This window comes from Apis laboriosa, unplaced genomic scaffold, assembly GCF_014066325.1.
Source record: "Apis laboriosa isolate Shangri-la unplaced genomic scaffold, ASM1406632v1 scaffold1321_cov151, whole genome shotgun sequence".
Classification (NCBI taxonomy): domain Eukaryota; kingdom Metazoa; phylum Arthropoda; class Insecta; order Hymenoptera; family Apidae; genus Apis; species Apis laboriosa.
Genome location: NW_025221248.1, coordinates 1032239 through 1048849, shown reverse-complemented (window position 1 = coordinate 1048849; position 16611 = coordinate 1032239). Strand labels below are relative to the sequence as shown.

The following is a 16611-nucleotide window of genomic DNA, read 5'->3' as shown; positions in this document are numbered from 1 at the left end:
TTTAAGTCAGCTTCCCTACAATTTCAAATATTAATCGTAATAATTTTTTATTCTTAAACAAAATGCTGTAGATTCTATTGGTGTTATAAAAATCTGAGGTACAAAGAACGGAAAAAAATCGAAATAAATTTTAAGAAACGGGAGCGAAACACGGCAAAGGAAAAAATTTCGGAGCTTTTGCGTTTGCAATTCCTCACGCCCACAAATTTGATTTCTCCTTCCTTTCGTTCCGATTCTTCTTCGCGCTACGCCTTCTAAAGAAGACGTTGAAAAATGAACAAGATGACGATCGTGATTACGACGCGATGGACAACAGCGACAGAACGAGAAGGAAGATGACGATGATGAGCAAGTAGAAGATTAGCGTGGCATTAAAGGTGCCATCCCGATTTCCTTTATTTCGTGCCCCGACTGAACACAGTCGGCCCGAAATGAACGCGACGAACTTTATAAATGCACCCTTGTAAATCATTTTCTCCCCTTCCACCTCCTCATCTTCGCGTCTCCTGGTAACTCGAAATATTTTAATTTCCTAAAGAAATTCACGAAAAAAGACCAGATTGGCGATATTTGAAAAAGCTGAAATTTTTAAAATTTCAACAGATCGGCATGATTATTTCCCTGAAAACTCTAATGATGGAGGGAAATACCGTGGAATAGTCGCAGAATACCGTTGTTAACAGAATGCTCGACGCGAGGCAACGTTCGATCGTTGGTTTTCACGTAACAAATTTTTTTCCAAGACTGTTGTAGAAGACTTGCTAGAAGACTTTGTTGTAATGCGCAGGCGCGATGGTAAAAAAAAAAAAAAAAAAAAAAAACAAAAAGAAAAAAAAACGAGAGGAAATAATGATGATGAGCGAGCAAGGTATTAACGGGTATTAGACCTTTCCCCTTTGAGCAGTTTTCTCGTAGATCCAAGGGGTTAAAAATCCTCTTCTGCAATTTAAATGAATAGTATATCATGCCACGACAATTTCTCCATGAATTCTTCATGCCCGTCCCGAAAGAAATGAAAATAGAAAATTAACTGCGTCATTTCTATCGACATAAACCATAACACGTCGAACGATTGTTACAAGTTGAACGAGCATAAATAAAACTTCTATGACGACGCCTTGTCGTTATCGTGTCACGATCAAAATGAAGATTCATAAATGATAAAATTGCCTATAAACGTCCGTATCGAAATAATTTATCCTTTTCAAAAATGGAATAACGAAACAATAAAGAGATTCTCACAACTATTTTCATCTCTCATAAATTGTTAGAAATTATACTCGGATCAATTAGTGATGAAATATTGATGAAAGTTATAATGTTTTGTCGCCTATATAATATAATAACTGAATTTAACGTCACTTTATTCAACTTGATATCGATTGGAAAAAGTATTAAATATTGACAAAAATGAATATAAATGGCATATTTTTATAATCTTTTTCTTTTTAGATTTTTTTCTAGATAAAATTGTTAACATTTTAAATAAAATTTTCGAAACTATACTTAAATTTTTATCATTAAAAAATGAAATATTATAATTTTTTAATAGTTATTTTCTTAAAATTAGTTAAATAATTTTTTCTCTTAAAACTTGAACTTAAAAATTTCAAAATAAAAATAGGTGATGTCGTACTTTCAATTGTTGTCGATCACACTACTTTATTATTTTATCTGCAAAAGTGAATAATATGATAAGAATTTAACATGTATTAAATAAGTAAATATTTTTCGATTACTATTTTGTGGCCTTCCACATTTCCATTTGTAATAAAAAATATAATATATAATAAGTCAATATAATATTTCTATAATACAAATACATAATATATAATAAGCAAAATATTCCTACAAATTACACGTGTCAATGGAAGCTACTTGTTATCGTGATTCGGGCATTTTACCATAACAATTTGCCTCCATTGTAAATATATAAATTATTCCTGTCATTCTAACGATCTAGAAATTCTAAATTTTGCCTTTTCACTCTAATTTATATTTTTACATCTTTAAATCTTTACACTTTTTATTTTGATTTATCAATGTATAATTATTAGATTATTACTATCATCAAATTATTTTTAGTTATAGATTATTAAAAAATTATTAAATTATTACTTAATAGAATATAAACGATCTAATCAATAATTGTTTTTATATCAAATGAAATGAAGTATTTCGTAAAATTTTTATTTCCCAATAAAAAAACTTACCCCAATGCGGTAGCAACTAGCCTCACGACACGGTTAGCTGTTCCGCCTCGACCAGTTACACGGATAAATGACTCGCTATGAAAAACTTATTGCAACACGTTAAACGGCTTAAAATATAATAATAAATATAACGCTAAATCAATCAATGAACAGTAATTATTTTTCATTTTTCAATTTTCTTCAAAAATCGGAACTTTTAACTCTAATTACCGATGATCGTTACGTGAATTTTTACGTTCTCATAAAAGGAAAAAAAAACTTTCGCAACGAGATGGCCGATCAACCATCCGAGCATTTTTACGCGACTTGTCCGTGGATATCGATAAGCTAATCGTATAATTTATAGTGGAAGAGACTGCGATTCTTATCATCGCCTTCATCTCTCTTTTGTGCAAATTTAAACGGCACGTTATTTGAAAGTTGAACGTGACGTGGTGAAGATAGGGAGATAATTGATCGTGAATAGCGACATATTTCCCCGCCTGGTTACACGCACACACTTTTTATTTTATTTTATATAAATATACGAGAAACGTTCGTACTCCAACACGCGAAGTAACGGAAGTCGGGCGGGAATTCGAATAATCGTCGATGAAATATTAAATATCGAGAAACGAAAAAGTGGCTGGCAAAGTTCGCCGTTCCAAATCCTTAATACGGCAATAACGATTTAACCGCGGCTATCGCTATATACGTTATTACGCGGCCATATTTCAGAAAGGACGAAAAAGTCGGCGTAGTTAATTGACGGTTTATCGCGGTTAAACGAGCGCTATTAATCGGACACCGACATAATTATCATCGACTATTATTAAATTCTCTGGCCATACGACCGGTATGCTACGCGCGCGAGCGCGTGCTTTACTCCAGATATATTTATCTAACGTGGCGGGAGGAGGAGGAAGAAGAAAGGAAAAGAGGAGAGTAAGAGAGAGAGAGAGAGAGAGAGAGTGAAAAAAAAAATGAAAAAGACGAAGGAAACATTACGCCTACATTTCGCACGAGCTCTTTGGACCCACCATTAGCGCGCGAACGTGTGTGGGTTTGCCGTTCCTCCGTGGCTCACGCGCCCATACATCAAGATCACGTTAAAGCCACTTTCTTAAATCAAACCGCGTGCCACTTATTTTATTTATCCGTGTTTTACCCCATTTTGTCGCGCGAGAATTATCATGTTCCCATTGAAATTCGAAATTTTTCCATTCGATCAAACTTCAATCAACCGAAAATCCGCCGAACTTACTTCTCCCTTATCTAAACCCTTATTTTTTTGAAAAAAGTTTAGATAAAAAAACGATAATGATTTCGTCGAAGAGACTTTATTAATCAAAGGGAATTTGTCGAGGGAATCTCTCGTTCGAGGATTCGAAAAAGGGAAAAAGAAATTTAAAGAGATGAAGATAAGAGATGATTTCGAAAAGAATTCATAATCGAAAGAATATCGGTAATTTGAACGGTGAGACACGAAGATTTTAATTTACCGTTAATTGTTTTCATATCGTTAGTCCTTTCTTAAACAGATACTATACGCTGATGATTATTACGGCATCGCGTTAATAACACGATATTACGAGTACAAGTCCAAAAGTAAGTTTAATATCGGTAATTAAGCTCGTTAACATCGCGATCTTAACGAAGGAAATTGAATAATACTCGCGCGCGCGTTCCTATCGAACAGATGATCCTCGTAACTTTATCTTTCTTTCTTTCTTTCTTTCGTTTTCTTCCACTTCGTCGGTTCCTGATGTATACACAAAGTGGCACGCTAATGAAAATCGTCAACGAGCTGATCATGGTCGACGAACGATCCGAACGGCATCATCGTTCGAGCGACCAACCTTTCCTTGATCCTCGGTCGAAGAAGGGAGGAAACTGGTGTTAATTTTTCCATGGAAATTTCGAGGAGGAAGCGTGCCGCTTCCACGATGCAAATACAATTACCTGGCTCCTCGAGGAATGTTCTAATTGACCGGGCGCGGTGAGATTTGACAAAAATGCCAAGCGATCCGAGACGACATCGGGTACGAATATATCCTCGCTTTCATCCTCGGTGCAGCCTGTGCAAAAAGTCGATGATACGAAAGTCGATGGTCGAGCGAAGAAAAAGAATTGTCGGGCCCCGTGCAAGGTTGCAAGCCGGCGCAGAAATCGGCGGAGAAAATGAACGGAGGGAGAGAGCGAAGAAAGGCTGAGAGAGAGAGAGAGAGAGAGAGAGAGGGGAGGACGAAAGGGAGAAAGGGAGGAAGAGAAGAGAGAGGAGGAAGGAGAGACGAGGGGAGAGCCGAAGAGAGAACAAAAGTCGGGTCTGGAACAAAAACGTCCGAACTGCACTCGGTTCCCGAAGAGTCACAGATCCCACAGCGAGCGATAAAGGCAGGGCCGAGCGAAACGACGAAGACGGGGACAGACGGAAGAAACGGAAGATAGGAAGAAGCAAGATCCGAAACTGGGAGCGCGGGCACTCCTCCAGGGAAGGAGGAGTGTGCCTCAGCGAGAGATATAGGGAAAGACCGGGGTGGGGGAGAGAATGTTCAGAAATGAAGCAGCAGCAGTGGCGGCAGCAGCAACGACCAGCAGCAGCAGTCGCACCGGGGGTAAAGATGGACCGACTTTTACCTACGTCCGGCTGTTTGTATGCGTTCACCCGAGATCAAGTTTTTCTCGAGTTCTGAACCTCCGGCAGAGAGGCAGCCAGCAGCACCAGCAGCTCCGACTCGAATCCAACTTGATTTCCTGGCACGCGGTTCATCTTGTCGTTTATTCTCTCCCACTCTCCAGCCACCTCTTTCTACCTCTTTCGCTCTCTCCCTCTCTCTCCCATCTTCCACTCTCTTTTCGTCCTTTCGCTTTTGCTGGATCATCCCCGCTATGGATGTGTGTAAACGCGCGGGTGTGCGTTCGTGTATATATATATGTATATGTATATATATATATGCATGTATGTGTTTACATATATGTATATCACGAAGATAGTCGCCGGCAATGTTGGATCAAGGGATGGTCCCGCGGTAGGAACACGTGCCCCTGTCCCGCTACGACAACTATTTCTATTCCTTTTATACTCCACTGGTTCTCTCTCAGCCCGAAATTTTACACTAGTGTAACTAGAAATTCTACGGTTAATTTTCGGTGAAAAATGTTCTATCGGCTCGTCTCGGCCATTTCTTTTACTCATCTTCGATTCAAAATGAATTCTTTAACGGGATGGATTCGAGGAAGAGTGTTAGTTTCGCGTATTACGATTCGCATTTATTCGTCGCGAGGGAATAATAGCCGAAAGAAAGTATACACATGATCGATTTCCCCTACCAACGGTACAATTAATTCGATCTGTAGGGATCTTTCAGACCCCTATTACTTCTTCACTCTCTCTTTCTCTCTCTCTCTCTGTCTTTCTCTCTCTCTTCTTATTCACCGTCAATCGCATTGTTTCTGCTCCCAGATTCTTCGGTGTGATTCTCTATCGTTGACCCTAATTACCTTAAGATCATTTCGTTACGTAACGCGATTCCCAACTAGACGAATTGTCGTGCTCACCGTATCGTAAGACAGGAAGCCTGTAACGCGTCTTAACGTGGTGGGTTAATAAATCTATGCAATCGTGTTTCGCTGGTGATGAACGAGTCTTTCGGATAAACCTCGTTCATCGAGCTTCACTCGAGGATCATTTCCTTTTTTTATTGGATTGAGATTCCGTCAAGGAGTTCTCAGCTTGGAAACTACTCTCATTATCGATAATGTTTACCTCTAATGTAAATTTCACTTTCTTCCCTTCTCTCTCTCTCTCTCTTTCTCGTTCACTTTTACCAACGAAACTGCTGTAAATTATTGGAATGGAACAAAACGAAAGATTTTGAAGACGAATGAAATTTTGCAGAGAAGGGGGATGAAAAGGAAAAAGAAGTTAGAATTTCTCTACCCAGGAGAAAGGCAGAAAGAAAGAAAGAAAGAAAGAAAGAAAGAAAGAAAGAAAGAAAGAAACTGCGCGCGAGAGAGGAAAGAACGAATCCGCTCGACAAAAAGCGGCGAATGACTTTCAGAACGCAGCGGATCATTAATATCACCGGGATGATCAATCAAAGACGTGAACTTACTTTGGTGGACGTCGTACTGGGCCTGGTACCACCAACACCGATGGCGTATAGCTCCACCTCGTACCACTGGATTCCTGTTTCCCTGTCCAGCGCGGCAGCCGTCGACAATATACCTGTCTTCGCGTCGACGTCGAACAATCTGTCGACCTGTGGACCGCCGCTACCAGCGGTCACGTTCGTCACGTAATATTCAAGATCGATATTCGATCTACGACTTCGGGCACTCACTCTCAAAATACTCGTACCTATCGGCTCGTTCTCGTACACGCTACCCTCTATCTGCCCTCGATGCTCCCATATTGGTTGATCGTCCCCGTCCTCCCCGGGCACTATCAGGGTCAAATAGATCTCCGTGGATCTCCGTTCCGCTTGAACGGCCTCGTCCGTGGCGCGGATCCCAACTTGGTATTTCGAGACCCGTTCCAAATTGTTCTTGATGGATCGCGGCAATCTTATCGTCAAGTGGCCCGTGTTCCGGTGTATTCGAAACATATCCGAATAATTCACGCTCGATCTGAGCAACTCGTACGTAACCAAACCGTTCGTGCTCGAATCGAGATCCCTGGCGACCAATCGGGTCACCGTGATCTCCTTCTGATACTGATAATTCCCCTTGAGCGGGAGCACAACGGCGGACATGCTGACGAAAATAGGCGCGTTGTCGTTGATGTCCTCCACGATAACGATCACCAACTTTTCAGCGGACAGCCGGGCGCTCGACGGTTGAGCGCTGTCCGTGGCCACCACCACCAACTTGTACGTGTCCACCTCTTCCCGGTCGATCGGCAGCAACGTGTGTATCACCCCCGTAGAAGGGTTTATACCGAATCTACGAACTTGATCCTCGGGATCTTGGCTGGCTATGGAATAAGTGACTATCCCGTTCTCGTTCGAGTCGGGATCTTCGGCCGTGATGGTTACTATAGGCGTGTGCACCAGAATACCCTCTCTAATTTGTCTCGCTATAGCTGTATTAGGAAATACCGGCGGATTGTCGTTGGCGTCGATCACCTCGACGATCAACGTGGTCACCGAGCTCAACCTCGGGTGACCCCCGTCGCTGCAAGTCACATTCAAAGTATACTTTTCCAGTTCCTCGTAATCGAGCGGCTTTCTCAGATACAACGTCCCTGTCAGGGGATCGATGTAAAAGGTGTCCCTCCGGTTCCCAGCGGATATGGCGAAGGCCAGCTCGCTATTAGGGCCAAGATCGTTATCCGTTGCTTCGAACCTGACCAATTCAGTGTTGGTCGGGGTAGTTTCGAGAACGGAGATCCTCGATTTATCGTCGACGAACAGAGGCACGTTATCGTTCTCATCGAGCACCTCGATGTACACGGTCGTGCTGGAAGAGAGGCGGGTCTCTAGGCCAGCGTCGTGCGCGACAACGGTCAACACGTAACTGTCCATGGTCTCGCGATCCAATTCTTTGGTCAGGGATATTTGACCGGTCGCCTCGTCTATGGCGAATCGACCGTATTGATTCCCGTCCTCCAGCGAGTAGAACACGTCCCCGTTCAACCCCTCGTCGGCGTCCGTCGTGTAGACCCTCAACAGTTGGGTACCGATCGCGGCACCCTCGTTCACCTGCACCCTGTACGGCAACCTTTGAAATTGGGGGATATTGTCGTTCACGTCGGTGATGTAAATAACGACCTTGACTCGGTCGCGGAGACGATTGACCCCGTTGTCGGTGACGGTGGCCTCCAAAGTGACGTAGCTGCTGCCCGTATTGGTCACCAACAGTTCCCTGTCGAACACTCGTAGGGATTTGATGAAACCGTTCCTGGGATCGACGGTGAAGTCCTGTTGGCTGGCAGGAAGGGAGAACACGAGATCAGCGTTGCGACCCACGTCCCGATCCGTGGCCAATAATTTTCCAACGAACGTGTCCGGTGGCTCGTTCTCGCGTAGGTGGAGGACGAAGCTCGAATTGGTGAATTCCGGCGCGTTGTCGTTTTCGTCGATTATGTGAACGACCACCGGGACTACCGAGCTTCTAGAGGGGTTTCCTTGATCGGTCGCCGTTACCTCGAGCGCGTAATAATCCTGCTCCTCGCGGTCGAGGACGTTCTTCACGTACAACTGGCCGTCCGGGAATATACCAAAGCGATTCTCGGTATTTCCGTCTGTGACGCTGTACAAGACACGGCCGTTGGCCCCGAGATCGACATCTGCGGCCGTCAGAGAGAAGAATCTATCGTTGACCGGGGTCGATTCCGGCAGGGACGTCTCGTAGCTGGTCAGCTTGAACACCGGCGTGTGATCGTTCACGTCTTCGACGGTGACCCTGACTTGGTGCTGGGCCGACAACGGGGGATTCCCGGAATCCGTAGCGGTCACCTCCAAGTGCAAAACCGTCCCTGGCGCGGCACGGATCGGTTTGTCCAGGTAAATGATCCCGGAATTTTCCGCAACTCTGAACTGTTCCCCGGGGTTATGGGTCAACGAATAAACGATCCTCGCGTTCGCGCTGGCGTCCCTGTCCCTCGCCCGTGCCAGGCACACCTCCTGTCCAACGGCCGCGTTCTCCCTCAGAAACACTTCGTCCCCGATCTCGCCTTTGGGAAATCTCGGCGGGTTGTCGTTCACGTCCACCACGGTGATGTTCACAGACGTTTGCCCGTAAGCGAGTCCAGCCCTGGCCGATAATTGCAAGCTGTAATAGGCCACTTGTTCCCGATCCAAGCAGCCGGAAGTGGTGATCGTCCCGCTGCTCTCGTCTATCTTAAAACTACCCTTCTGATCGCCGTACACTATAGCGTACGAGATCTTCGAGTTTCCGTATTGGGTTACTTGAACGGTGCCCACGTCCCTGGAAAACATATTCGCCACGGTGCCGCATTCCCCCCTGTCCTCGGCTATCCTGAACTCGTAACCGTTGTAAGTGTCGAACTCCAAGCGTTCCAGATCTTCCTCCCGTATAATCTCGACCAGAGCGTTCCTCACCGCGAATCTGTCCCCTGTATCCTTGGCGGATACGTTCAATTCGTAGAGCGTTTTGTGGGCGGCCCTCAACGAGCCTTGAAGAGTAATCTCGCCGGTCCTCTCGTCGACCGCGAAAAGTCCCTCGCCGCCCGACTCCAACGAGTATCTAACCTGGGCGTTCTCCCTGGCGTCTGCGTCGCTCGCCATCACCTTTCCAACCGAGGTGCCTGGCGGGGCGTCCTCAGCCACGGCCATCAAATATCTCCACGGATAGAAAACCGGCGAGTTGTCGTTCACGTCTTTCAACGTTAACGTCACCGTTGCCGTGGACGATTGGGGCGGTGTACCTTGGTCCTTGGCGATCACCAGGATCCGATATTCCCCGATCGTCTCGCGATCGAGGTGCGCCTTCGTGGTCAATTGGCCGGTGAGCCCGTCCAACGCGAACGTTTTCGGGTAATCCCGTGTCACGCTCGAGTGAAAGGTGTACGCGACGCTCCCGTTCGTCCCTTGATCGTTGTCCACCGCCGTCAACGTGGCAACCAGGCTCTGAGGCGGGGTGTTTTCCGACAATGTGACTTGGACCTGGTTTTGCGAGAATCTGGGCGCCTCGTCGTTCTCGTCCAGAATCGTCACCTTGAGGTGAGTGGACGCGTATTTCGGGCTCGGGCCACCGTCCCTCGCGGACACGTGCAACTCTATGCTCCCCTGCACCTCCCTGTCGAGGGTGGCGACGGTGGTGACCAAACCGGTGTCCTGGTCGATCGCGAACCAACCTTGCTCGTTGCCCGAGTCCAATTCGTAATAAATTCTCGCGTTCAGTCCTGAATCGGCGTCCGTGGCGGAAATGCTGGCCACGAAGCTGCCGATGGGCGAGAGTTCCGAGAGTACCGCCGAGTATTCGCTCTGCTGGAAGACCGGCTCGTGGTCGTTAACGTCGTTCACGTGGATCACTAGATAGGCGGTTGCCGAACGGGGCGGCGTTCCTTTATCGGTCGCGACCACTGTCAGATTATATTTCGGTATTTCCTCGCGGTCGAGTCCACCGTTCACGCGGACGACGTCGAACGTCGCAGCTGTTTGCAATCTGAAGTGGCCCAGTTCGTTGCCAGCGCGAATTTCTACGCTCGTCTCGCCGTTCGATCCCTCGTCGTTGTCGATCACCGTGATCGCGGCCACGATCGAATCTTTGACGGCGTTCTCGTCCACGGTCGCGTAGCCGGGCGTGATCGGGAAATAGCTGAACTTTATTTCAGGATCGTGGTCGTTCGCGTCCAATAGATTCACCGTTACGTAGGTCCGGCCATCCTGCCTGGGCGAGCCGTGATCTCGAGCAAAGACCGTTATGACGCAGCTCTTTAGACAACCGTCGCCTAGACGCGCTGCGCCCGTGCAGCTCTGCTGCGGGCAATCCAAAGGCTCGATCGTCGTCACGGTCCCCGTATCGGGATCTATAGTGAACTGCGTTTCGGTATCAGGTAGATAATACGTGAGCTTCGAGTTGTCCTCGGAATCCTTGTCCGTCGCGTGAACCGTCAACACTTTGGTCCCTATTGGGGCACTCTCGTTCAGAGCGACCACGTAATCGCTCTGCTGGAATATCGGAGGGTTGTCGTTCACGTCCAACACGGTTACGTTCACGAGAAGGTAACCGAGCCTCGGTGGTTGACCCCTGTCCCTCGCGCAAACGTTCAACGAGTAAAATTCTACCTGCTCCCGATCCAATTTACCAGTCGTCTCCAGATGCAAATAGGTTGTCTCACCGGTCGGATTCCCGGTCACCTCCAAACGAAATTTCCCATCTGTGTTCCCATCCACGATGAAGTAATCGTCGACGACACCGTTCTCGAGCGTATCCTTATCGGTGGCGGCGTCCAACAATAATTTCGTGCCAACCACCGCCGACTCGGAAAAACTGACGGCTATGCTCGATTCTGGAAATTCCGGGTCGTTGTCGTTGATATCCAGCACAAGGATCCTTACCTCGATCGGATAAGTTGGCTGGCTCGAGAGGACGACCAGGTCGAACCTATCGCTGCTCAACGCTTCCCTGTCGAGAACTTTGGCCGTTTTGATCTTGCCGGTTTCCGGATCGAGCACGAATTCCTGGGGTGGCTCGTTAAATCTGTACGTGAATCCAGGCTTAACCGGTATCAGGCCGACCAGAGTCCCCTTCGGCTCGCCTTCCCTGACCTCCAGTTGAACTCTGGTATCGACCGCCCGACTCTGCATCGCAAGCCCCATCGCACCACCGTCCTGAGGTAACATAGGCGAGCGTCGTGGGACTAGCCGCGTCACCCTTTGAGGCGGTTTGCGGGAAAAATATTCGGACGCGTGTTTCTCGTTCGGTTGGCCGCCATTTTGGTCCACCGACAACAGTCCCAGGACCAGGGCTAGGACCATCGATCCTCGAATGATCATCTCTTCTTCTGTCCCTTCGAACGCGCCCCCTTCCTTAGCCAAATTCTTTTCGCTCCGACGACATAAAAGTATCCTTTGACACTACCTCTCGTTCTTCTTCTTCATCGTCGGTCGCGATTTCATCTTTCCCTGTCCCCACGCGCTTCCTCACGTTCGCACGCTCGACATCATGGCACGGTGAAACAGCGGAGGAAAGAAATATCAACACGTATCAGCCAACCGATTGTTCGAATCGTTTATTGTGGATTCCATCTCTTTCGATCTCTTTCTCGCTTTCCTCCTTTTTCCCCCCCCCCCTCTTCCTTTTCCGCCCGTCTGCTTCCCCGCAGAAAGTTTTTTTTCTTTCGAATTCGGGCTACGTTTTAACCGGACTCTCGGACTCGAAATCGGATTAAGGATGCCTCGAAGGTGTGGGCGTTTTCTTTTTTATTCGATCCTTTTTGCTCGTTGCCGCAGAAAGTCAAGTGAACACGAGCCGACAGAGGGGGCACTGACCCGCAGAGCCGCGCCTCGCAAAACTTCGTGGATGCTGCTCGTCTCTCGATCTTTGATATTTTTCTTTTTTCTCCTTTTTCTTTTTTCTCTTTTTTTCTTTTTTTCTTTCACTTTTCAATCCTTGATCTTAATTCAATCCCTTGAAATTAACATCGATTCACGGACACACGGATCAATGAATGCGATGGCATCGCTTGTTGTTGTCGAAGATAAAGATTTTTCGCGCGACGTCGCTACGGTTCGCGACGATGTCCGCGGTCGCTGCTCCCTCGCGTTCCTTTCTGTCACAAACACGACGTTATTACCACGCGCGATCCTCAAGCGGTTCCCACAGCTTTTCATCGGACGTTATACCGGCTTTTCCCTCTTCGCACGACACTCTTTATTAAAAATATCGATCGAAAGAAAGTTTCCTCGTCGTCGAGTATCACTTCGATATCGATTCTGTTATAAAATCAGGGATCCAAAGTTGATTCGAAACACACCACTAACGACACGAGGAGGACATTTTATCTAAAGGCGCACAAAACAAACGCGTCGATGGTAAACGATATATAAACCAAATTTATGGATGATGATGATGATGGCAATTGTTGTTTATTCGATGCATCAGTCTGCGAGATGCATGGATTCTTTACCGACACGTGTCGATAAGGTTTTAATGATAGGCAATCGGACACGTCCTGAAAACTCAATTGTCGTCGAATCGTAATCGTAGTTCAGTGGAATTTTCACTCGTATCGATCATTCCTCTCGCGTGTCTCCCCCACGTACTTTTGCACTTTTATATTCTAAGGGATGAAAAAAATGTACAGCGAAAAAGAACGCAAAAAAGAAAGAGACGCGACGCGCGGCGTACGTCCAGCCAGGATGAAATGGAAGGGAAATAAACGGAAAACGGAATGAAAGGAAAAGAAGAAGAAGAAGAAAAGAAACACGCGCGCACACATGTAGCGAAGAAGAGAGCGAAAAAGAGTAACGTGGGCCGTGAACGCGGCGATGTAAGGCCCCTTCGACGTACAACGACGAATAATATCACCTTCCCGAGGACTGACCTGACTCGACTGAACCGAGACGGTCCCAGAACCTTGCCACTGCCGGGAGAAGCATTCTTCGGGCCTGGCTGACGCCGTCCCTCTCCGATCCATCAGGCCCAACGTATGCTTCCGTTTCTCTCGCTCTTACCTCATTCCTCTCTCCTTTCTTACCATTTACTCCCTCCCTTCTTTCCCCCGCGTAAGCACACCTTCCATCGATATCACTTTTTCTCTTTCTTCGAAGTCTTCGACTCCCTCTTTCTTTCTTCGACCATCGTTCGAAAGCTTTCCTTTAATCTTTCTCTCTCGTTTCTTTCTCGCTCCCTCCCTTTGCTTAACGCTTTTATCAATATCTTTCCTCTTGTTTCGATTCTGCACAATTCTTTAATCTTTCGTCTTAGTCTAACCTCTAATATCTTTTCTTCCTCGTTCTACTCTTTTCTTTCATTTTTTTTTTTTTTTTTTTTTTTAAACAGGAATTCATCTTCTATCTCAATTTTTAAAAAACCCTTTTCCGAGCTCGTGCTTTCTCTTTTCTCCCTTGATTTTCTCAAACGACTTATCGCTTTTCCCCCTTTCTCTCTCTCTCTCGTCGCCCCTCTCTCCAACTACCAATCGGTATCATTTTTCCTCTCCTTCTAGCAAAGCATGCGCAATCCCTTCTTTTCCGAGACACCAAGGTTTCCATCCTTATCCCTCTGAAACTCGCAGTTCTTTCTATCTATTTCGTTCCAGCAATCATCCTCTTTCTCTCTCAATCTTTATCATTTCTTGTTCCACTCTCTCCCAGTTGATTCGAAGTGATTCGACTATCTTTCTTTTACCAGTGATCGATACCGCTTTTCCTCTCCGTCTCGAAAAACATTCGTGAGTCCCCCTCCTCTGTCCCTTATACTTCTGTCTTTTTCCATCTTCCCCTTCTCCATCTTTGTCCGTTCCGGTAGTGTCTCCATCCTATATTGCTCTTTCTCTGTCTGTACTAAGATCGACAGTCAACCTTTTTCCATCCAGGATACACTAGTCCAACCACCAGCGTGCCAATTCCCCTCCGTGGGCCCTACGTGTCTCTTTCTTGCCTTTCCTTCCAACCTCTCTGGAAGGTGGTCGGGCCCCTCATAGCGCCCTCATTCCCCGTCTCTGTCCCCGCGGCCGTTATCCTCCCACCTTGGACTCTATCCTCGCGCATCCCAGCGTCGTCTCGCGCTGAGATATTCTCCCTTTTGCCCTCGAGGAACGAGCAATGTGGAGGCTCAGGTATGCAAGATGGCCGCCGCTGAGAAGCATTCGCAACGAGGACCGCTTACGGGCGAACCAGGGAAAGAGACCGACTATGAAAGAAAGATGGAGCTAGCTAAGGAAGAAAGACAAAACTTAGCTCGAACTAGAGAGACAAGGATAGAACGGTCGAGATGAATAATGCGTAGAGCAGGAGAGGAAGCGAACGGGGAGAGAAGGAAAGAGAGAGAGAGAGAGAGAGAGAGAGAGAGAGAGCAAGAGAAAGAGAGCAAGGAAGAGAAAGAGCAGTTAGGATGACAAGGGTGTGGGGTGATGAGGAAGAGAGGTGGAGGAACGAGAGGGCTAGAACCACGATATCCGCGGCCCTGTAGCCACTTTTATAACTAATCCGTTACCACGATCGAACGCTTCCTTCGAACTTTCCACCATTCTTCCCTCTCTTCCCTATCTTCTTTTTCTTTTGTCAAGAATAAAGCCGCGCAAACTACACGCGCAACTAGATTATCTTCGCTGTTTTCCTTTAATCTAGTTTACTGGGTATCGGCTATCACTATATGGCTACCATCGGCTCCGCCTCCCTCTCTTCTCTGTATCTGCCGATTACCGTATCGATAACTAACCCGATTTACGCGTATGCGTTCACCGCCACTTCTTTCTTTCTTAATTCTTTTCCTTATTTTTTCTTTCTTTGTTGCTTTTTGATTCCTTTCTTTGCCAAACGGAAGCAAAAATTTTGTACAGATATCGTATGGACAAAAATATGCACGTGTACATACAATTTTTGAATGTTTGAGGAATTATTATCTAATTCCGAAAGAATACTTACATGTATGGAGTGCGTTAAAATGCCGCAGCAAATTAAAATTTTAAATATTTTTTTATTATTGATTCCCTTATTTGGAAAAATCAATTTCAAATGTTTCTATATTCTGTTGCAAAGCATTGAAATTAATATTTTATTTCGTTTTTATTAAGCAAAGCTATTTTTTTTAATCAATGCTTTTTAAATCTTATCGATTTTTTAATATTAAATTTCCTGAGAAAAAAGGATTGTTATCCCAAGTATTAAGATAACAATCCGAAAAATAACAAAAAAAATGATATTTGTGCAAATAATACTATACAATATAATACAAGAGTTATATGATATGACTAGTTTTACAATCTATTCTATTACTGAATTGAAGCGTTAAAAACAATTTTTTCGAATACTATAATTAATTGCATGGAAGATATAAATAAGTATAAAACTCAAGTAATGTATAATAATTATGAAAAATCAGACAAAATTGTTCTTAATGTATCAATGTGATTTATTTTATCGTACATTTTCTATATATGAATCTAATAATAATGAAATAAATGAAATAATTTTTTTTACTATTAAATTTCTTCAAATCTTTAATGTTAAATTTTTTTAGCAAAAAGTATTTTTATCTCGAAATTAATATTTGAATTGTTATTTATCATTCTATTGTGTTAATAAATGCAGTATTCTTTTTTTAAAACTAATTTACAAATATAATTACAAATATATTATAAAACATAATAATTTGATCACAGTAATACACAATAATACAATGTATTTTCATAAATCTTATTAGTATATCCACAATGTATAACAATGTACACACGATGTATAACAATCTATCAAGAAAGATACAATTTCATTAGAAATTTGATTACTCTTTATGTAGATCGTCAATATGATCTTTACCAAACCGCGATATCTTGACTATGAAAGAATAATTGCAAACTTCTTTACAACTTATTTTGCAAGGAACAACCATAATAAATTCACCGGTGACCGTTCTTCATTCGAAATAGCTTTTTGCGCCCACTTGTCTAACATTATTTCGTATTGTTACTATATACGGGACAACATCATTCGCAAAACAGTAAAATTCGAGTTGCGGTATGCTACGTGGGCGTTACACGCAACAGCTTCATTGTTTCACGGAACAATAACTGTAACACATTCTCCCCTGTTTATTTTCGGTTGTTAAACAATTGTACTACAAACCATATCGATTGCCGGTCACTAAAACCAAGAAACCTTTTAAAGAAAAAAAGAAAATAAAATCTTTTTTTTTCATTCTCTTTCTTTCTTTTTTTTTTTTTTTTTTTTTTTTATAAAAATATCTAAAATCATTTCACCAAAAATTCATCATTTACTTTCATCAAAAA

General features: G+C 44.6%; 1 protein-coding gene across 1 annotated transcript in view; it reads right to left on the bottom strand.

The window, feature by feature from the left end:
* The window catches only part of LOC122720787 (cadherin-related tumor suppressor), a 79091-nt gene extending 67435 nt beyond the window's left edge, over positions 1–11656 (bottom strand). The window contains exon 1 of the mRNA XM_043947763.1: positions 6308–11656. Coding sequence (XP_043803698.1) covers positions 6308–11656 — 5349 coding nt within the window. The remainder of the gene's footprint in view (positions 1–6307) is intronic.
* Positions 11657–16611: the final 4955 nt, after the last annotated feature.